This window comes from Eutrema salsugineum, unplaced genomic scaffold, assembly GCF_000478725.1.
Source record: "Eutrema salsugineum unplaced genomic scaffold, Eutsalg1_0 scaffold_9, whole genome shotgun sequence".
In the NCBI taxonomy this organism is placed as follows: domain Eukaryota; kingdom Viridiplantae; phylum Streptophyta; class Magnoliopsida; order Brassicales; family Brassicaceae; genus Eutrema; species Eutrema salsugineum.
Window position 1 is genome coordinate 6,007,054 of NW_006256342.1, and position 21,516 is coordinate 6,028,569.

The 21,516-nt window shown below is 34.9% G+C and overlaps 4 protein-coding genes and 1 pseudogene across 7 annotated transcripts in view; 1 reads left to right on the plus strand and 4 right to left on the minus strand.

The window, feature by feature from the left end:
• The first annotated feature begins 703 nt into the window (after positions 1–703).
• LOC112082903 lies at positions 704–2,971 on the plus strand (annotated as a pseudogene).
• Positions 2,972–3,482: 511 nt separating this feature from the next.
• Positions 3,483–6,048, minus strand: LOC18008668 (zinc finger CCCH domain-containing protein 15). Of its 3 annotated transcripts, none has more exons than XM_024152264.1 (3): positions 5,734–5,854; positions 4,972–5,616; positions 3,483–4,150 (listed from the first exon to the last, which is right to left on the minus strand). In XM_024152264.1, exons 1-3 carry the CDS (start codon positions 5,788–5,790, stop codon positions 3,815–3,817), a joined length of 1,038 nt encoding a protein of 345 aa, XP_024008032.1. In that variant the 5' UTR covers positions 5,791–5,854; the 3' UTR covers positions 3,483–3,814. The 3 variants fall into 3 exon arrangements, with proteins under 3 accessions (XP_024008032.1, XP_006391172.2, XP_024008038.1); XM_024152270.1 differs by lacking the exon at positions 5,734–5,854 and adding an exon at positions 5,930–6,048 and having other exon boundaries at positions 3,484–4,150; XM_006391110.2 differs by having other exon boundaries at positions 4,972–5,854.
• A 740-nt stretch (positions 6,049–6,788) lies between these two features.
• On the minus strand, positions 6,789–8,727 carry LOC18008678 (putative zinc finger protein At1g68190). 2 transcript variants are annotated; one of them, XR_002897657.1, is made up of 6 exons: positions 8,629–8,727; positions 8,043–8,499; positions 7,710–7,970; positions 7,433–7,621; positions 7,107–7,254; positions 6,789–7,002 (listed from the first exon to the last, which is right to left on the minus strand). XR_002897657.1 is itself a non-coding variant. In XM_006391111.2 (6 exons), the coding sequence occupies exons 2-6, from the start codon at positions 8,418–8,420 to the stop codon at positions 6,984–6,986; spliced, it is 1,041 nt and encodes a 346-aa protein (XP_006391173.1). In that variant the 5' UTR covers positions 8,421–8,499; positions 8,629–8,727; the 3' UTR covers positions 6,789–6,983. The 2 variants fall into 2 exon arrangements, 1 of the variants encoding a protein (XP_006391173.1); XM_006391111.2 differs by having other exon boundaries at positions 7,107–7,300.
• A 3,453-nt stretch (positions 8,728–12,180) lies between these two features.
• Positions 12,181–14,754, minus strand: LOC18008677. Its single transcript, XM_006391112.2, has 7 exons — positions 14,615–14,754; positions 14,414–14,489; positions 14,283–14,341; positions 13,833–13,963; positions 13,356–13,563; positions 12,564–12,738; positions 12,181–12,465 (listed from the first exon to the last, which is right to left on the minus strand). Exons 1-6 carry the CDS (start codon positions 14,615–14,617, stop codon positions 12,571–12,573), a joined length of 645 nt encoding a protein of 214 aa, XP_006391174.1. The 5' UTR covers positions 14,618–14,754; the 3' UTR covers positions 12,181–12,465; positions 12,564–12,570.
• A 6,720-nt stretch (positions 14,755–21,474) lies between these two features.
• The window catches only part of LOC18008358, a 679-nt gene continuing 637 nt past the window's right edge, over positions 21,475–21,516 (minus strand). The window contains exon 2 of the mRNA XM_006391114.2: positions 21,475–21,510. Within this exon, the coding sequence (XP_006391176.2) occupies positions 21,475–21,510 (36 nt within the window). The remainder of the gene's footprint in view (positions 21,511–21,516) is intronic.

Below are 21,516 nucleotides of genomic sequence, written 5' to 3' on the forward strand. Positions count from 1 at the left end.
AAAAATGAGCATATAACATTAAGTGTGGCCTTAAAATTTTTTTATAAAATTGTGGCCTAAAGCCCACGCTTTACAAGCTTTTAAGGAACGGGCTTGCCTCTCATTATTGAGGAAATAAGACACAACAAATTTCTCTCTTTCTCTAATTCGGAATAGAATCTAAATCTTTTTTCTACTCCAGAAAATGTGAGATATAATTTAAAAAAAAAATTATTCTGGAATAATAAGTTTTTTTTATTTTGGAATGATAAGTTTTTTTTTTTTTCGGGATGATAAGTTTTTTTTTATTCCGTGATGATAACTTCGTTTAAACATCTACGTCTCAAACACATGTTTGAGAATGGAGAGTTTGAGATGATCTACGACCATAGCTCTTGGCTTGGGTTTTACCGAAAAACAAAAAAAAAAAAAACTCTTCAAATTAGAGTTTTAAGCATGAATTTAAGAATAACAAGCTTGCTTGAAAATGAAAGCAAACAAAAAAGAATCTGGTTCCTTTACTAAATATTATTGTAGCTCTTTGTTTTAAAATATGTATGTTTGTTCATTAATTAGTTAATTATTAATATTATATGTTGACAATAGGCTTTGCTTTGTTTGCAGTGAGATGCCTCCGGTAAATACTAGACGTCATGTCCCTGGATCAGTCAAAAGAATGCAGAAAAAGAAAAGTGACGAATTTATTAAAACTCAAGCTAATTCTATGCTTCAGTTTGTTACAAGATCTCGAACTTCTAAAGTTGATGTGGCTGTTGAGGATGAGATAAACGAGAATGAAACTGAAATTGATGCTTGTAAGAATGGTGAGAACGAGGTGCATACCGATGAGCAACATAAAAGTGTTGATGGCTTTGAGCATATGGAAGAGGTTAGAGAGCAAAATCTCATAAAGATCAATGATAAACATGCAAAAGTAGATTTTAATGATCCTGGAAATTGGAAAAGAATTGAGAAAGGAGAGAGAGATGTCCTGGTTGAAAAGGGTCCTCCGACCAGATTAGCGGCTGATTATCACTTTCCAAGAGATAAAATTGGTAGGTGTTTTTCTCATTCATCTTATACAAGAAAAATGAGCAATGGAGAGAACCATGATAGGAGATGGCTAGTTTATTCAAAATCAAAAGATCTTATTTTTTGTTGGTGTTGTAAGCTATTCAGCCAGGAAGAAGATCGTCCTATATTGGCAAGTACTGGGTTTAGTGACTGGAGAAACATTTCGTCTCGTTTGAAAGGACATGAAACTAGTCATAATCATATTTTATGCATGACTAGATGGACAGAGTTGGAATTGCGACTTCAAAGGAATAACACTATTGATAGACATGCGCAAGAAGAAATCGACAGGGAGAATTTGTTGAGGCTTCTTTCGTTGGTGGAAGCTTTTGCTCTAAATAATATTGCTTTCTGTGGAGAAAATGAGAAGTTTGGTGATGAGAATAACGGAAACTTTATGGGTATGATTAAGGCGATTGCAAAATTTGATCCAGTAATGAAATAGCATATTCGACGGTTTGAAAAGGGTGAAACTCGTTATCATTATCTCAGTCATAAAATTCAGAATGAGTTAATAGAGTTACTTGCATCTAAGATCAAGCTAATGATCATCGAGAAGATTCATAATGCAAAGTACTTTTCGGTAATTCTCGATTGTACTCCTGATATTAGTCGTAAAGAGCAAATGACTCTTATTATACGATGCGTGGATATTTCGGAGCTGTCACCCAAAGTTGTGGAGTTTTTTCTGACATTCTTAGAAGTAAAAGACACATCAGGAAAAGGACTCTTTGACACTCTACGAGAGGTATTAGTTGATCTAAAGCTGAAAATTAATGATTTGAAAGGACAAGGTTATGACAATGGAGCAAACATGAAAGGAAAATACAAAGGTGTGCATTGCTTGAAATAAATCCAAGAGCTTGTTATACTCCATGTGGATGTCATAGCCTTAATCTCGCGCTTTGTGATATGGCTTCCTCATCTACAAAAGCAGTGTCATTTTTTGGGATTGTTCAACGTATTTATTGTCTATTTTCATCTTCATCTAAGAACTGGGAGATATTTAGAAAGATGGTAAATGGCATAACACTCAAACCATTATCACAAACTCGATGGGAGAGTCGAATAGATAGTGTGAAGCCTATACGATTTTAGGCTCCAAAAATACAAGATGCTTTATTTTACTTGGCTGACAATAGTGATAATCCGATGCATAGAAGTCAGGCTGAGTCTCTTGCTGAGAGTGAATCACATGGAATTGGAGGGTTTGATTTCTTATTTGGAATGGTTATTTGGCACGAGCTTCTTTCTGCTTTTAACATAGTAAGCAAGATTCTACAGTCAGAGGACATGGACATTGATGTTGCTATTTGTCAATTAAAGGGACTTGTGTCATTTTTGAAAGAATACGGGGAAACAGGTTTTGAGCGAGCAAAAGCTGAAGCTACACGAATTGCAAATGAAATGGAGATTGAGCCGACATTTTATGAGAAGCCAAAGCGTCTTAGAAAAAGGAAAAGACATTTTGATGAAGATACTGAGAATGATGATGAAAGTGTAGTATTACTCGGAGAGGAGGGATTTAAGGTGGATTACTTCATAAACATCATGGATCAAGCTATTGTTTCTATTGAAACAAGATTTGAACAATTCCAAAGTTATGATAAAACTTTTGGATTTCTGTTTGATTTGAAGAAGCTTAAATCAGCTAGTGATGATGATTTGATGGAATCTTGTGTTAAGCTTGAAGATTTTTTGAGGCATGGTGCACATTCAGATGTAAACGGAGAAGATTTATGCTCTAAGCTTATACTTCTAAGGAAAAGTTTACCTATAGAAATCAAAAGGGCGACAGAGGTATTGAACTTTTTGAAAGGAATGGAGGATTTTTATTCAAATTCATGCATTGCTTATCGATTATTGTTGACAAGTCCAGTCTCAGTTGCCTCTGCAGAAAGAAGTTTTTCAAAGTTGAAGCTGATAAAAAATTATCTACGATCAACTATGTCACCAGAAAAGCTAAATGGATTATCAGTGATATCTATTGAAAAATATATGGTTGATAAACTCGACTATGAGAAGATTATGAATAAATTTGTTGGGAGGAAAGCTACAAGATCTGTTTTTTTTTCAAAAATAAAATTATGTTGTTACAATTTTTTGTTTTTTTTTACGGATTTTTACAATTTTTTGTTATTTTGAGTATTTTTTACCATTAATTTATATTTTTAGATATTTTTTTTTTAATTTGAAAGGCCACATCTTTTTTTATGCTTTAAGCCACTAAAAAGTTTAGGACGGCACTAACTATATGCTTGAGGTGAAAGTGTACATAAATCTTGATACGTTGCATATTTACATTGATTATCAAAAACTCTCATTTTAGAGATTTCCATTAAAAATTCTAAAGAAGATGCATTTATACACAACATTGAATCCTTGCGCCCTAAATTAGACCTCTATTTAAGCCCCCGTTCAGATTTTTGTAACCTTCCTCTGTTTTTGCGCACATTGTTGAAGCTTTTTCAATATTACAAACGCATCCAAAAGGCTTAAAATCTTCTATGTATTAACAAAACATTGATCATCTGAATAACCAGCAAATGTTCCTCAGTATAGTGGAGAGAAAATGTCAAACAGCCATTTGTCTCCAGAGAGTTTCTATTACGAATGCAACATTATTCACTCTTTACGAAAAGCTATTTGCCAAAGCATTTGAATAGTAGCTATGAATATCTCTGTACGTGGGTATAGTACTGTTCAATTATAGGTAGGTATATGATTCAAACCTTTGTTTGATATTTACCTTTGGGTCAGGTCATTTAAGCACCTTGAAGGAGGACTTGGGTTTGAAACCAGCAGCCATGAGCTTCTCTTGCTCAGATAGAGAGTGGCGGAAGTGGCAACGGTGGCCGTAAGGACAGGCATCACCGGCAAGAACCATTCTGCAAACCTCAGTCTTGTAACGAGGATGGCGGATCACTGGGCGGAGTTCTTTAATGCCGTGAGCGAATTGGCAATGGTCACCATATGGGCATGTCCCTGTCTCTTGCCACTTGTTGCATAGCTCTGTCTTTGTCATCCCTTGATTGTACACCTCCACTTCTATTTCTTCCTCTTCTTCTTTCTTCCCTCCTCGCACATATACCTTTTGCTGCATTTCATTTCATTCATTCATCACTTTTTAATCCTTACATCTTTAAATTCTAAGCAGAGGAATAGAAAACTGTGGTATCAATATAAAAAGAATCATATACGCAGCTCAGATTCAACAGTTAAACAAGTCTATATAGTCTCGGTGACTACTTATTTTCCAAAACACTGACACCAAAATCGTTCCTATATCCACTCTAATTAAAGCCTCCTCTCAGAAATACTTTTTTCCTGCATTTCATCCAATCATGGCCCTTCATTCATCACCATTAGAGGATTGTGGTATTATATAAAGAATCAGATATGCAGCTCTGTGATTCATCAGTTAAGAAAAGTCTATACAGTGTCTCAGTAAATTACCTATTTCCCAAAACACTAAACCAGAATCGTTCCTATAACGACTCTAAGTAAAGCAACCTCTTAGATACAGGTTTTCCTGCATTTCATTCATTCATCACCACTAATCTTGACATCTATAGTTCAGACTTCAAAGAAAGCAAACATCATCAATACTGTTCTTCTTTTGTTTCTTTATCCTGCTCAAACAATCTAAATCTAAACGTAAGTTGTGGATAATGTTGTTTCTCAGCAGAAAGCAACACCAACAAATGAATAAACAGTACAGGCAGCGATGAATTCAGAACAGATCAACTGTTACCAACACTGAGTTTCTAATCGAGGATCATGGAATCTTCTAAAGAACGCAGATTGTAATCAGATAACCAAATCTTTAGTATCAATGATGATTCCCAAATCACTAAACCAAACTTATTACTAATTAAGGCAAAATCTCCTAACAAGAAAACAAAGATAGTTAGTTACCGTCGTAGTGAGTTGTTGACCGCAAGTTCCAGGCTTAGGTAAAGTTCCACGAGATTTCCCACATTGAGCAGCACCACCTCCTTGGCTCGACTTAGAGTAACCGCTCGACCTCACGGAGATGCTCTTTGGTAGCGAAGAACGGTTCACGTCCTCGTTCTCAATCACACTCGTCGGACTCTCCTCGCTGACTTCATCTCGAATCGGCGCACGGTTCTGATTCTCCGCTCCGTTGGCGTCGTGATTCCCTCCGATCGAGAGGTTGCTAAGCATCCGAAGCGGAACCCTGTCGTGATTGAGGCGGTTCTGGATAGAGGATCGGATCAGCTGGTCAAGCTCAGTCTTGAGGTGACGATTCATCGATCGGAGCTGGGCGTTCTCTAGACGGAGCACTTCGGCTTCAAGCGAGGCCTCGTGGAGGCGCGTGTAACACAACGCCTCGCGATTCACCATGTCTTGGCGCTGCTGCATGACGTTGCGGCTGGATTTGTAGAGCTGGTCGCATAAGAGAGAAGGCGGAGCGACGCCGACGCCGGACGGTTCTCCTTGGGGTTTCATGATTCCTACGACGCCGGCGGAGCTGCCGCTGTAGGTATACGGCGCGATTTCGTTTTCCATGGTTCTCGGTGAGATTCCGGCGGTTCTGTTCTGCAATCGCGAAAAAAGGATTCGAGTTATCATCAATTGAGAAGGAAGCTCGAGAGATCGGAAGTTTCTGCATCTGTAACGGCACAAGTATAAATCTCGCGAAGAAGAAAACGCAACCGTATACGAAATCTCTTCAAGCAAATGATAATTGGAAATTCGGATTTCGATGAACATCGTCTTCGTTTATACAAATCGCGGAAAATAACTGAAAGAAATCCAGATCTAGTTTTTCGAGAGTGAAAATCGAATTGATACGAAAGAATCAAAGAGAAATCCGGAGTGAAAATTGACGATCAAGGCAGTAGAAATTTACCTGGAGTAGAGAAGAACTACCGGGAAAATCCGAGAGAAACTACCGGGAAAATCCGAGAGAAACTGCCGAGAAAATTGAGAGGAAAATTTTTCGCTAGAGAGAGAGAATCAAAGTTAGACAGAGAAATTAGCTCGAGAGAGAACGCTACTAGCTATTTATACAGGCCTGGGTTTGCTCACCTCTTTGGAGGGAAATTATGAAGAAGGATTTTAGGATTTTTTTTAATATATAATTAATTAATGGAAATATCTGGTGGTTGTTAGAAGTAACTAACAGAAAGAATCACCTCTGGTAAAAGGTTTCTCCGTGTGAAGTTGAGAAACTAGTCAGAGTCTTTACAGTCTTAAGCTATAATTACGGTTGTGCCACTATATATTTTGAGCATTTTATGAGGATTATTTTGATATAATCATATGAATTTTAAAATATTGGATGTAGATAGTAAGAGTAATGTGTTCTTTATTGACAATAATAATTAGGAGAAGCCATAGTAGCTGGAAATACTAATAACCCGGCCCAGTTATGGTTAAACGAATCATTTGTTTCAACTAATTGCTTGATTTTGAAGATTATTTCAAGGGATAAGATTGGTCTTTCCACAAAACTTGCAAGATAGTGGAACTTTAAAAGAGGGTTTTACTTATTCATCACAACTATAACTAACCCCTTTTAATGGTCTTGTCAACATTCATGAAAACAACAATTATGGTTTTGGTAACACAAGTCTTACAATTTACACTGTTTCCTATCTTATCATTGTCAATGTCATTGTTTGTTAAGTAACCTTTTGATTTAACATTACGGATAAAGTTAAATTCTGGTGGAATTTGGTGCAAACCTGTGATTACAAATTGGATGGTGAAACAAATAAATCATTAACAAGAACTAGGCTTCATTCACAGTTGCATGCAAGAAACTGAATTACGTAAATAAGATGAACAGCTAGATTAGTATCTTATGTACAAAGGCATTATGGTGATGAACAAAGAGATGTAGCAATTCAGTAGCTATGCAATTGTACCGCGACTATCTTTTGTGCTTTCTTGGGACAATACTAAGCTTGTTTCTCCTCTCTGAATCAAGAAAAATATATGAATAAGGAATTATCAAAAAGTTAAGATATACTGTACTCTTTTGTATAACTTTAACAGGAAGACCGTCTTGTGTTAAGACTTACGTTCTTGCCCTCTTCTTCTCCTTGAGCCTTGAGATGGCGTTTGAACGTGCATTGTTAGAGAGAGGGGAACAAAAAGAGATTACTTCCTCTGAGTGATTGTGACTGCTTCCTCCTTCGTTGGAACTTGAGAATGAACGAGATGAGGAAGCTGGTGCAAATATGGAATTATTGAATGGTAAAGAAAATGTCTTCATCTGAACACACACACACACATACATAAAAAGTAGAGAGAGACCTTAGGTTATATAACTAGAACATTTATAATGGTTATTAAACGAGAGTGATTTGCTCTAGTAGACTCTATATTTGATGGAAGATTCTCAAACCTCACGCGGTTTGCGAGCTGGTGTTCCCACAAATAAGACGTTGTTACTGTCTGCAGTTGGATCAGGTTCAGCTCCAAAAAGCTCTTCAAAGTTTCGGAAAGTGAGATCAATGTCAGGTATATGGAAGTCATCGTCATCGCAAACTGTCTCTTCACAAACTCCAATGTCTTGTAGGTTTTGATACCACAACTGAAGAAACAGAGCTAATCATGTAACTAACTAAATGGTTCCACAAAGAACTATATATATGATAGTAATGATACTAACAGAACCAAACCTGACTGTTCTTGTTAAATGGACTTTTGCATTCCCAAAAGGAATCACCAAGTGTGGAAGATGAAGACAAGTGTGAAAAGTCAACAATCAGCTCTTTCCCAGTCTGTGAAAGATCGATTAATCGATCTTCAGATTGTTGTGGAAGCTCCAATGGAGAAGGCTCAGCTTGTTCTGTCAATGAATAACCACCATTCTCTTTCTTGAGCTGAATCTTCTCCAGTTCAAGAATCTGTTCCAAGATATAACCAGCTTCTCTTTGCATCTAAACAGAGAGATGGAAAAATCATCTACAAAACCTCAAAAGAACATTAACTAAAAAAAAAAAGAATCAAACCTTAGGTTTAACCATTGAAAAAGATTTCTCTAACGAAGCATCATCATCATCTGTAACTCGAAAACCCCACATAACAGCGAAATCTTTAGCAGAAGGGCAACTCGTATAACAGCTCACTTCACGTCTATGATGCTTAGACGTGACACTACCATGGACCTTGTCGTTGCATCCTTTACAGAAAAACATTTTGTGACCCAAACATCGAACAACACAAGGCTGTTTTTTACAAAAATCGCATAAAAGCGTGCGTAAATGTCTCCCTGAGAGTGCATTAGCTGAATGAACCTTTGCATCACATGTTAGACAAAGATTTGCTGCATCGGCTATACAATAAACCACCGCTCTATATGCTTTGCAAAACTCACATAATCTTTCCATTTTCTCAATTATTTTTTTTTTTTAACCCAAAATCCTTTGGATTCGAGAAAATATCCATTACTTATGAGAAGATTCGTCCCTGTTTCATCAAAATATCAAAAATTATAGCAAAAGTTAGTCTGTAATCGCTCAGATATCACAGATCGAACACAGTTAATACAATTGAAATCAAAATAATAATAAATAAATAAAAAAGAGGAAAATTTACCTGAAGAGAGTTATGTGAGAAAGCTAAAATCAGAGAGATTCGTGACACAGCTTTCTCTGTTTTTAGGAACTTCCTATCTGATAATATCGTCGGTTCGGCTTTTTTCCTCTTTTTGTTATGCTGGCGTGTCTAAGCCACGTAGATTTTTGTGGGACCTACGTATTGGTGAATACGTTATCCTTATGCACGTGAGATATGGGGAAGCCACGGACGTATGTTCCACTGTGACAGTTTTCTTTCTCGACCCATCATCCTAAAGCTTAGCTTTTTGTAACCAATAAGAGCTAGCCACGTGTTGTAGCCAACCCGGACCGAACAAAATACTTTTTCTAACTGAAAGATACACCTAACCGAAACAAGCCAAAGAGTATCGCCATGTTTGGTAAAAAAAAAAACACTTGACTACCTGATCAGCCATTGATTCAGTCTTATTTGTTGAAATTCTTTTAAGGAATTTTAAAGTAACCAAGTGATTACACATCATAATATTATAAGCAAAGTAAAATTTTGAGTTAAAGCTTTCTCATTCAATTTTAGGGTGGCTAATTACCCTTTACCCCTTCTTATATTTTTTAAATTAATTTTAATAACAAAATTATTAAAAATTGTAAATTAATTAAAAAAATATAAAAAATCATAATTAAATAAAAATATTAAAATCGTAACTAAATAAAATATTATAAATCGTAAATTAATAAAAAAACTGTTAAAAATCGAAATTTAATCAAAAAACATTTAAATTTAATAAAAATTATTAAAAATCGAAATTTAATCAAAAAATATTTAAATAGAAAATAACAAAAATTTAAAAATTAGAATTTAATCAAAAAAATATTTAGAATCATATCATATATAATATATGCAAAGTAAATTTTTCGCTATAATGTCTCTCATTCTATCTAGGTAACTAATTCCCTTTTATTCGTTAATAAAATTTTTTTTAATTCCCCTTTATTCGTTAATCGGATTATCTGTTGAGCAAGATTATCTGAAAAAAAAATGTACATGTGATGTGGGAAATCTTACCTTAAGTTGAGAGCTATATATAAATATATTACTTTTTTAAATGTATCTTAAGCTCAATTGTGGTTTGGTTTCTACATTGGTCGGCTTTTTGTTGTATTGTTTACCGTCTTTATTTTTTATAAATCAATTTTTCTTTTTTTACTAATGTTTTTCCGTTTTTTCAGTACCAGTAGTAGTGTTCATCGATTATATATTGTTGTTTTGTGTTGTCAGTTATTCTTCCTTACTTAACGTGATTGAAACCATGTCAACTTATCATAAATCATCTTCATTGTCTAATGAACAGGTTTTAAGTCTTTTGTTTTTTTTTTTGCTTGTTTTAAAGATGGCTTTCTGAATTCTGTTTATTTTTGGAATAATGTAAGAGATGCCAAATACTCTAGCAGGACTCAGAGGAAAAAACCAAAAAAGAAAAAAGAAAAAGGGAAAACGACATAGAAAAAGAAGAGAAAAAGATAAACTGAAACATATAGAAGAGCATAGAGTTGACGAAAACGTAAAAAAATGAGGAAAAAATGAACAAAAAGTCCTAGACCATGAACAATAAGATCAAGATGGGTAACACAAAATAGTGAAAAAGAAAAATGATAAGGATCCGGAGATGAAGAACTCAATCTTGAAGAAGAAAACTGAAAGAAAAAGAAGAACAAAAATGGTAGATGAAGAAAATAAAGTATAAGAAGATGAAAACCCGACGATGAAAAAGAAAATAAAAAAGAAGAAAGTAAAGATGCAAAAAGGACAAACAAAAATTAGAAAGAAAAAAAAGTTTGGATATGACAAAAATGATCAAGAAGAAATTAAAAGTAGAAGATAAAAACGGCTTATAAAACCAAAAGAAGAATAGTAGAAGATGTTGAAGAATAAGAGTTTAGAGAATACAAAAACAATAAAATAAAACAAAGAAGAAGGGGCAGACAAATAAAACAAAAAAAATCAACAGAAAAAAACGAAGAAAAAACCGAATGAAAAAAAAATCAAGAAGTCAAATAAGATTAATACAATACATAAGAAGAAATAGTCAAAAACAATGAAAGATAAGAAGGAAAAAACAAAGAATAGAAACGCTAAAAAATAAAGAAAAAGAAGAAGAATAAGAAAACAACGATAATATGAACAAAAAATAATACAATGAACAAGTAAGATAAAAAAATAGTCGGAGAGGTCGATGACGATAAAAAAAAAAATTAAATGACCAATTGGAGCAGACAAAAGGTTATCAGAAGAAGGAAGTAAATAAAGAAAAATTCCAGTTGGATAGTAGAGGAAGTGGAAAGAAAAAAAAATAATTAAAAATGGAAGAAAACTTGGGAGATGAAAGAAAAACAAAAGTTAGGAAAAAGGTAAATTTGGATTGAAAAAAACCAAAGGCCAAATCAGATGAATTAAGAAGTAAAAAAAAAAGGTGAAAGAAAAATATAGAAGGACCAATTTGAAAACAAAATAACGATAAAAAAGACCTTAAAGTATAAAGAAAAAACTTAAAAAGGAGAAAATTGAAACCATGAGAGGAGTAAAAAGACAGATAAGGCAAAGATCTTTAAAATATGATGAAGAATTTAGAGAGATGAAGAATAATTGGAAGAAGAGGAATAAGAATCTGTTGAAGGAGAAAAAAAATAGAAGACAAAGTAGAAGAAGAAGAAGATAGGGAAGAGAAAAAATTGGATGAAAACCTTAAAAGATGAGGAATTGGAGAAAGTAGAAGAATATGAAGATGAGTTAAAAGCCGAATAAAACACCAGAAAAATAGAAAGTCGATGATAATGAAGAAGACGATGGCAATGAAAAAGGAAAAGAAAAAAAGAAGAAGAAAGAGAATAATAAAACATTGAAGAAGAAGAAGAATGGAAATAAAACCTGGAAGAGAAGAAAATCAAAAGATGTATGAAAGGAAAAAAGAAAAGATGTGGAGAAGAAGAAGAAAACGTGAAAAAAAAATCAGCAGAATAAAAAGTAAAAAAAAAAAGACATAGAAAGTGAAGAAGAAAAAAAACAAAAAAACAAAAAAAAATGATAGAGAAAAAAAATTAAAAGATAAAAAGAGAAAAATATGAATAATTCATATTAATCTTATTTTAGTTTGTGTTTATTGATTTTATACACTTATTAGTATTGATTTTAAAGTTTTTATTGTTAACCAATGATTACTTTTATAGGTTAACTTTATTTTAATTTTGTATGTATCAAATTCTTGATCTAATTATTTTTTATTTATGACATAAAATTTTATTTTAGGTTTCAATGAAACTTTTCGGTCCGCGCAAGTCGCGGACTAAACACCTAATTAGAAATTAGTTTTGAAAATGTTTTTCAATGGTAAAAAAATTAGTGGAATAACATGAAATCAAAAAGATTATCACTATTTTTTCCTATGTTTTCTTTTTGTTTTGTTTTTTTTTTTCAAAATTATCACCTTTGTTATCAAAAAAATGTAGAAAACTAAGCTTCAGATCAAATTTTCTTTTTCCAGCTCGATTTGGTTTAAGATTTTCAAGAGATAGAAAGTTGAGATTGGATTTCTTCGGTTTTGTTAGGATCAAAATGGTTCGGTTTAGCTATATATTGGACACTCCTAAAACAAAAATGGTGAATATGTTATCCAACCGATGAAAGAAACTAGGAAAGGAAAAAAAATTCAGATAAAATGTGAAAGGTCATTGATACAACACCAGAGTCTTTTAGCAGAGATTCCTTCCATGCTCATGCTCATGTACAAACTCTGGTCTTCAAAAAAGTTGAATTGGATCGACACACCAAATTTGGCAGACCGATGCAACAAGCAGGTGCGTGAGTTCAGTCTGCTGAAAGCTTCACCACCGAATCCAATTAGATCCTGAATCTTGAATCTATTGGAAGATAATGAACTTTACTATACAATAAAAGATGATGACTTCTTTATCAGTTACCTGTTTGTCATCTTTTTTTGGTGTGTACTTCAATCATATCACCCTCCTCCATCTCAAGATTAGAAGGAGTGGTCGATGGATCAATCTTGTCACCGTCGAAAATAAATACAATGTTTTGCGGGTCGAGCTTTACTTTATCAGTATACATTTTGAAAACCCGCTCAAACTTCTCATCCTACAAGATAATGGTAGAATACCAAATCAACATGATCAGTATACAAAGGCATCTCATATATTACAGGAAAGGCATATCAGGTTTGGACATGTGAATTAGAAAATAAAAAGAGGCCGTAGCATCTCTATAAATCTAAGGGATTGGACGCTAAATTAAACAGAGATAACAAAAAAGAAAGCATAATGTGCTGCTCATAGTACATTGCAAAGAGCAACCAATATTTCATTATGTGTGTATATATGCTATGTTGTGACGAAACATTGATAAGAACAAGAAATTATTCTCTCTTCTATTAGATGAAATCAAAGTGTATATCAGAAACCAACCAAAGGAAAGACAAATACTGGGTTTTTTCTACAATCCTTAAGCCTCTAAAAGATCCCCTAAACCCTTCTCAAATCGTCAACCCCTTCAAGGATCTCTTCATTCGACTATTTATACTCATGATTTTCTAGAAAGCTCGAAATACTTTGCTATCTGGGGATATTAGCGAGGGTAATCAAAGCAGTGATGTACTAGCCAAGTCTTATGTATACTTATAGCATGCAAAGTTTAGATAGTAAGCTTTTTGCTACTGCAAGGTTGGCTAGTAAGTCGCAAGCAGTGAGAGAACTTACCGCATACACCCGGAATTGCTTCTGCCCATCTTTGTCCTGTATTGTAAGGACAAGCTTGGCCCTGTCATTAGGCCCTGGTGGTGCCTGAGTAGCAGCCTCTGGAGATCGATTGACTGATACTTCAGCTTCTCTTTTGGCAGACTCCTCGGCTTCCTGCATCACATCCACTACAGTTTTCGTGAATGTCATGAGCTCCATCTTCTTCGACCTACATTGCATAATTCAATTAGGAACTTAGAATCAAAGTGTAACAAAGACACTCGTTGGGGATAGCAAAAACAGAGTAAAAAGGAAACGACACTACATTAAACGAAATCATATCATCAGGGCGCATTAACAAACAAAAGCTAGCAGGATCAAAACTCAACGCTTCATGGGAAAGTGAAATCAACCAAGAGAAGATAGAAAAAAAACCGTGGCTTCTAATAGCAACATGGGAATCATAGAGCTTAGAGATACTCGACCATACAAAACTACCTCAATGCTTTAATGGTTGAATCTTCACCGGGCTCTTTATTTTTCTCGAATACAACCTTTGGCGGAGGAGGCAACCAATCATCATCACCCGCCACTTCAATCACTTTCACATCTTCATCTTCAATTACAAACTATACAAAAGGAAATCTCAATGTTTCAAAAAAAGAAAGACAGGTGTGACTTTACTCAAGCCAAAATATACCATAAATGCCAAGCCAATAAAAAGATTCAGACTCAGAATTGTGAAGAACAAAACCTTGAATCGTCGATTACAGTGGACCAAAGCTAACAATAAACATAAACAGAACCAAGAAAAACCGCAAAAATGAATCAAAGAACACTTTCAAATTCCTAACGCTCCCCAACAACCAAATACCATGATTTACTAATGTGTTCCCAAAATTCTCTCAGAGCTCAGTGACGGAGCAAATCATAAAGATCAATTCTTACCGTTTGGGAAGTTTTTGCTTTCTTCTTAACCGGAACCTCAGAGACATCAGAATCGTCGTCTGCAAGGGTTCAAAGCCAGAATTCATCTCTATATTCGCGCTCAGTCACCAAAATCAAAAATTGAAACTCACCGTCAATGCAAACGAAATTCGCCGGCTGAACACGATGATAGTCAAAAAGTGGCTCTAGATCTTCGCCCTCGCCTCCCTGATCACACAGTAATACACTCAGAGACCAGAAAACAGCACTACCAAAAAAGCAAGATTGGAAAAAACGATAAAAAGTAAATTAGGGTTTCGAAATTAGGATAACTAAAACACAGAAAATCTCACCATTGTAGAAATTTATGAGTTCTTCGCCTGCTTATCAGAGAAACCCTAGATACGTTTTGACAGATACTGTTGGGAAGAGATCGATGATGAGCTTCAGGCACTCGAGTGATTTTGAATTTTGAGATGATGGAGGAAGCGGCGATTCGGCTTCGATGTACGCGCGTGGGTAATATCTAAATATTGGGCCTATACTTTGGGCCCGGAATTTGGGCCGACTTTTTCATTTAGAATTTGTGCAATGTATGTATTATTAACCAAATCAAGGCCGAAGATTCACGTTTCATGGATTCGGTCGAAGATTCGCGGTTTGATGATACAGAGGGATGTTTCTTTAGCTTTAAGAAACAGATTAATACTTTAGACCATATTTATTGGGGGTTTCTCCCTGGATTTTTAGTGAATTAATGGCCCAAAAAAAAAAAAAAAATAGCTTAGATCATAAAGATTGATCCTTCTTAAACAAGTGTCACGTTTATGGTTGGACGATATCTGTCTTCCGCCGACGATTCGGTTCACAAACTGTCTCTTCACTTTTTTATTGAATTTGGACCAAATTAGTTTTTTTTTCATTCGGTTGAAGGCTATAACTTTGTTAATTCAGGCTGGATGTTTTCGTTTGTGGAGATCAAATATGCAAAAGAGCTGCTCTAAACGCTGTTCATATTGCTGAAATGCTTCTCTGAATTTGAACTCCTCACTTTGGCTTCTTCTAATTTTGACTAGAGATATCATTTTGAGCCAAGAATTTGCTAGTTTACAAGTTCTACGGGGAAGAACTCCTCACTTGTGGTTGCTAGTTTACAAGTTCTATGGGGAAGAACTAGGTGAAATATTTGGTTATGAGGACATCCTTATGGTTTGTACACATTCGCTGGTAACACCTCTTCTCGCTTTTTTCAATAGGTCAAGACCATCTTTGAGCTATGGATCATAATTCAATTATCCTTGTAAATTTGTAATGTCATTTTGATTATGATCACATTTGCTTCAAACGCAAATTTTTATATATCATTCATGTTTTATAATAGATCAATTTTTTTTTAAAAAAAATTATATTTTGAGTTTCTCCAATGAACCTAAAAAATCAAGTTTTTTAATGGATTTTTTTAAATTTAATACTATTATATATATGGCGAAACCTATAAGGGTTTCTCCAATAAACATGCTTTTAAACCAGCATTATCGCTGTTTCTTATGTTGTTTCTTAGACTTTAATGGCAATTAAAAAATTAGGTGAGGCCCATTAATAAGAAGGATTTGTTTCTTATTTGGCATCAGAAGGATCTGTTTCTTATTAACAACGTGGCAACACCTGAATGGTTAAAAAGCTATCGGTGACAAAAAAACTTTGGGGACAACATTTTCTCGGTTATTTTGTGTCCTGGGTTCGACGAACCTCTTGGCTAAAATCAAAAAAAAAACCAGATAGAATTTCGTCGAGATGATTTCTTGCTCTAACCACAACTCGATCTCTTCGTCGACTTCTCCGGCGTGCATGGTCGTCTCTGCCAGTCCGAAACGCGGCTAAACCCTCCTTCGTCGATTTCTCCTTCGATTTGACAGATAAGTTTGGGTTTATGATGCTGATTTTGATTGCTTTTTGTGTCCTGTATTTGTTTAGTCGGAGTAACTGAAATTGTTAAAGGGAGGGAGGCTACCTTTAGCTTGTATATCACCATCTGATTTTCATAATCTCTCCATCGGTTTCATCTTGGATTTAGTTTCAACATATGTCATGAATTAGTTTGAGAATCGATTAATTATCCAAGTTTACTGAATGATATAGTAGTAAACTGTGATCATGAAAGTGTAATGTTAATGGGTCATGGTATATGAGTCTAATATTGTGTCTACATTATTGCAGGTTCAGCTCGGAACAAAGGTTGTAAACCTATTTGCTGCTTCGGCTCGTGGAGATTGAGTTCATAAAAGGCGGTATGAAGCTGTTAAGGTATGTCTTCAATTCAGTTAGATGATCATAAATACCTAGTTAGTGTAGATAATGGTTGCCTAATGTAATAAATGGAGTACTGATGAGTTTAGTGTTAGATATATGTCTAGTCAATATGGTTAGATACATGGCTTGAATGCTGGAAAACTTTTTGGATTTGTTTGGTTAGATAGTGCTTGAATGCTGGTTAAATGCTGCTTTGTTTGCTTTCTTTGCTCTAGTTAAATGCTGCTTTGTTTTCTTGTTTTTAAGCCGGTGCTTGTTTGCTTTTATGCTTTGTTTTCCTTCTAAAACTTCTTCTTTTTCCTTGTTGTTCTGGTTTGCTTCCTCTCATTGCCTCGGTGGTGGTTCTCCTTCTTCTCTTTGCTTCATTCTCTTCTTCTCGTTGCTTCCTCTCATTGCCTCGGTGGTGCTTCTCCTTCTTGTCTTTGCTTCATCTCCTTCTTCTCTTTGCTTCCTCTCATTCTTCTGGGTTGTGCTTCTCCTTCTTATCTTTGCTTATTGGCATCTTTACCTCTTCCTTGAACCCTATGGTTTTCCCTTCTGCACCTCCATCTTTCAACTTTTTTGAACTCTTCAACAGCCAACAAGACTCAGTCTTCTGCGGTTATGCTTCTAGTTTTGCTGAAGGCACCTCTGAGTTTGCTGCAAGCATTGGTGAAGCATCACCTGGAACAGAGAAGAAAGGAAGAATGCAGTAGAGCCCAAGTGATGATATTTTGCTCATCTCCTCATGGTTAAACACGAGTAAAGACCCAGTTGTGGGTAATGAGCAGAAATCGGGTGCGTTTTGGACACGCATAGCCAAGTATTTTGCTGCTTCACCAAATGCTGCTGGTTGTGAAAACATAGGGGTCATCCAGTGCAAGCAAAGATGGCAGAAAATAAATGACCAAGTATGCAAATTTTGTGGAGCATATGAAGCTGGAACGAGAGAGAGAACAAGTGGTATGAATGAGAATGATATTCTCAAGATGGCACATGAAATCTTCTATAACAACTACAAGAAGAAGTTCAATATAGAACATGCTTGGAAGGAGCTGAAGAATGATCAGAAGTGGTCTGAACTTTCAACAAGCAAAACAGATGGAAACTCAAAAAAAAAGATGTGAAGATGCCTCACAATCCGCAAGTAACATGGCTGGTGATTCAAATGCTTGTGATGATGAAACTAGAAGCAAGAGACCTCCAGGAGCGAAGACATCAAAAGCCAAAGCAAAGAAGAGCAACGTAGATACGACGGTTCCTGTGGTTGAGTTTCAGTCCTTGTGGCAAATGAAAGAGAAGGACTTGGCAATTAAGAAACAGTTGTCAAGGATGGCTATACTTGAAAGTCTTCTAGCCAAAAAGGTGCCACTTGAAGACTATGAGATAGCTCTAAAGAAGACGCTCATATCCGAAATGATGTAGCTTCTTGTTCTGTTCTTGTTCGGTGTTTGTTTTAAGGTTTTACCTTAAGTTTGTTTTAATGTTTTAACTTAAGTTGTTGTTCTGTTTCTGGATCGGTGTTTGCTTCTTGCTCTGTTTTTTTTTATCTCAAGTTGTTGTTAACTGTCTTTGTGTTTCTATTATGTTGTTGTAATATGTTGTTTGTGTAATAGTATGTTGTTCATTGTCTTTCTATCACTCGGTTAGCATGTATGATACATAAACCTGTATGAGACAGTTTGTATCATTATAGACAAGATTTGCACTCATGTAAGATACATAAACCTGTTTGATAAGAACTTCTAGTTTTTGTATAACCAGATAGACTTGGTTAGATTTTATGTCATAATATTCTTTGTATACATAATCTGTTGATTTTATGTCATACTCTTAATATTGATTTATGTCCTCTAGAGTTTTATATTGCAGAATACTCGATGTGTGTGCAAACGAACATGATGGCAATCTCATAGATAAATTTATCAACAAATGACTAATTGTTTTTCTTCGACTTTGTTTGTGATTTTTTTTTGTGTCTCAGGTTGAGAACTATTGTCGGCACATAATTACAAAGGTTGGGTTATGGTGGGTACAACAAAACAATAGACAATGTCACAAGTCTTTGTCTTTTTTTTTTATGCTTGTCGTTTGTTTATTTTTATTTCATACCACAAGTTTGTTATCCTAAGTTTGAGACCACAAAATGAAAGGAATATTTCACACCACATGTAAAATATCACTCGTCTATATATTTGGAGTAATGACCCATTGTTTTATCATATCTTCATCTTCGATGTTCTCTTCTCCCATTTTATTCTCCTTCTTCATTGATTAAAAACAAGCTCTCGAAAGGCCTGGTCTGTCTGCACTTCAGAAGTGTACAGCTGTCATTCGTCTCTTGGCATATGGCAGTGCGGCTGATACGGTGGACGAATACTTCCGTCTGGGTGAAACTACGGCTCGTGCATGTTTGGAACATTTTGTAAAAAGAGTAATTGATCTGTTTGGTGATGAGTATTTAAGAAGACCAACCCCAGAGGATCTGCAACGCTTGCTTAATATTGGAGAGTAACGGGGATTTCCTGGAATGATAGGAAGCATTGATTGTATGCACTGGGAGTGGAAGAATTGCCCAACCGCTTGGAAAGGGTAATATTCATGTGGTTCAGGAAAACCTACTATCGTTTTAGAGGCGATCGCTTCATATGATCTGTGGATATGACACGCGTTTTTTGGACCTCCAGGTACCTTAATCGATCTCAATGTTCTTGACCGCTCACCTGTTTTTGATGACATAATACAAGGTCACGCTCCGAAAGCAAATTTTTCTGTCAACTGAAGGGAGTATAACTTAACATACTATCTCACTGATGGTATTTATTCAAAATGGACAACGTTTGTCCAATCTATTAAACTTCCACATGGGTAAAAAGCTTGAAAATTTGCTGAAAAACAAGAAGCTTATCGAAAAGACGTCGAACGTGCGTTTGGAGTCTTGCAAGCTCGATTTGCCATTATTAAAAATCCAGCTATGTTTTGGGATAAAGCTAAAGTAGGAAAGATTATAAGAGCTTGTATCATACTCCACAATATGATAATAGAAGACGAAAGAGATGGATACAGACAGTTTGACGTTTCAGGTTTCCAAAATGGAGAAGGAAGCAGGAGTTCGTATGTGGATCTCACGTATGAAACATCTATGCCTTCAAACATAGCCGATATGATGGGTGTTCGGAAAAAAATTAAGGATAAGCAACAACATCTACAATTGAAAGCTGATTTGGTGGAGCATGCAATAATTGAGTTTGTATTGATAAATTTGATTAATAAATGTTTGATTTGCTAAGTTTATGTATGTTTGTGTTGTTTTTATGTTAAGAATGTAATAATTAACACTTTTTTAATTTTAAATAAAAAATATATATTTTTTATGCTTAAGAAACACATATAGAGTTTTCCCCAATGCACCACAAAAAATAAGTGTTTCTTATACATATTTCTTAATCCAACTAAATGCATTAAATAATGCTAAGAAACACCATTTGTTTCTAAGCGATAATGATGCTCTAATAGTATTGAGTAGTTTTCTTAAGATGTAAATAAAGGTTAGACCATGTTTATTAGAGAAACACAGATGTGTTTCTTAGGGATTATTAAACTAATATTGTTAAGTTAAGAGATTTATTAAGAAATCTTTTTTTTTTTTTTTGGTATAATAGAGAAACCGTAATGGGTTTCATTGTGTGCTTCCCGCTTGGCCAAATCATTGCCTTTGATTTCGAGTTTCTGCTTCTCCAACTCCAGCAGTTAACGTGGTCCAATGTTCTCTCTTGTATAGCATTCAACTATCTTTGGATCTTCATCTTCTTTTGTTTCTTTACTCTCAATAGACACCCATATTCTCGGGAGATAAGCTCCTTTCACATCTTCATCCCAATATAGCTTTGGCAGACGTCTCTTTGATCGGAAACGGCGAGAATCGGTGAAGGCGGTGAGGCGATTCAGAGAAGGAAGAGACGAAACAGATTTCGTCGAGGAAGAAAGAGAAATGGGAAAGGGAAAAAAAAATTGGGTCGCCATTTCATCATCCAATCAAGATCCGACATGTGGCGTCAAGAAACGTTTCTATCGAATGCGAAATAAGAAACGTTTTTCGCTTAATAACTTATTTTTCATTTATTTATCGGCCCAAAATTGCTAAGAGATGGGTTAAGAGATGCCGATAAACATGCTTTTAGGCAAATATTTTTAGATGCCTCTATTAAACAATATTCTTACGAAAACTTGTTGAAATGCATCTTTATTTAGCTTTTTGGGTTTTTTTTGTGCAGTTGCACTGATGTGTTTAGACGATACAAGATAAATAGAGATTAAAAAAAACCGAGTTTTACTTAACATGTTCTCACTATTAGCAATTTTGTTCACTTTAGTTTATAGCTATTTCTTCGAGTTTTTTTTTTTTGCAACTGTACTAACAGGGTATAATACGATTTTGTTGTGGACAATGTGTTACGCTTAAGTGTGTTATCCTTTTCGTAATCATTGTCACATTATCTATATCATCGACTATATTGACGTCCAAATAAAAATTTGATCGCCACAATTATTATTTAAACGAGTTACAACATGCAAACGAATCAAAGATAATGGTCGTCAATTCGTCATTCGACGATGTTTACATAAAAATAGTCTTGTTAAAGCCATGGTTTTGTTTCACGAAACGCCGTTTTCGCCTTGCATCCTCTTTGCCTCTTTATTTTTTTGTTTTTTGTTTTTTTTTAATTCATCCACTCTCTCATAGTTAACTTAATATGTAGTCTATAATTCATATTCATGTTCGCAAATTCCTTTAATCTATTTGTCAACTGTTTGTTATTCTTATATCTGCGATATAATCTTATGAGTTAATTTTTATAACTAAAGAACATAAAAGCATAATAGGATAAGTGGATAACCATGAAAGTTAGATCAGGAGGAGGGATCATACCGATGAGATTATGTACCCAATAGTAACTACCTGCGT

What these genes read in the sequence shown, in the direction of transcription:
- LOC18008668 (XM_006391110.2), bottom strand. Translation starts at nt 5,790, where the DNA reads ATGTTCATCGAAATCCGAATTTCCAATTATCATTTGCTTGAAGAGATT. An exon ending in GTCAACAACTCACTACGACG is followed by an intron (nt 4,151 to 4,971) that starts GTAACTAACTAT and finishes AATGAAATGCAG; the next exon opens with CAAAAGGTATATGTGCGAGG.
- LOC18008678 (XM_006391111.2), bottom strand. Translation starts at nt 8,420, where the DNA reads ATGGAAAGATTATGTGAGTTTTGCAAAGCATATAGAGCGGTGGTTTAT. An exon ending in TTTCAATGGTTAAACCTAAG is followed by an intron (nt 7,971 to 8,042) that starts GTTTGATTCTTT and finishes CTCTCTGTTTAG; the next exon opens with ATGCAAAGAGAAGCTGGTTA. An exon ending in CATTTAACAAGAACAGTCAG is followed by an intron (nt 7,622 to 7,709) that starts GTTTGGTTCTGT and finishes CTGTTTCTTCAG; the next exon opens with TTGTGGTATCAAAACCTACA.
- LOC18008677 (XM_006391112.2), bottom strand. An exon ending in GAATTTCGTTTGCATTGACG is followed by an intron (nt 14,342 to 14,413) that starts GTGAGTTTCAAT and finishes GAACCCTTGCAG; the next exon opens with ACGACGATTCTGATGTCTCT. An exon ending in AAGCAAAAACTTCCCAAACG is followed by an intron (nt 13,964 to 14,282) that starts GTAAGAATTGAT and finishes CCTTTTGTATAG; the next exon opens with TTTGTAATTGAAGATGAAGA.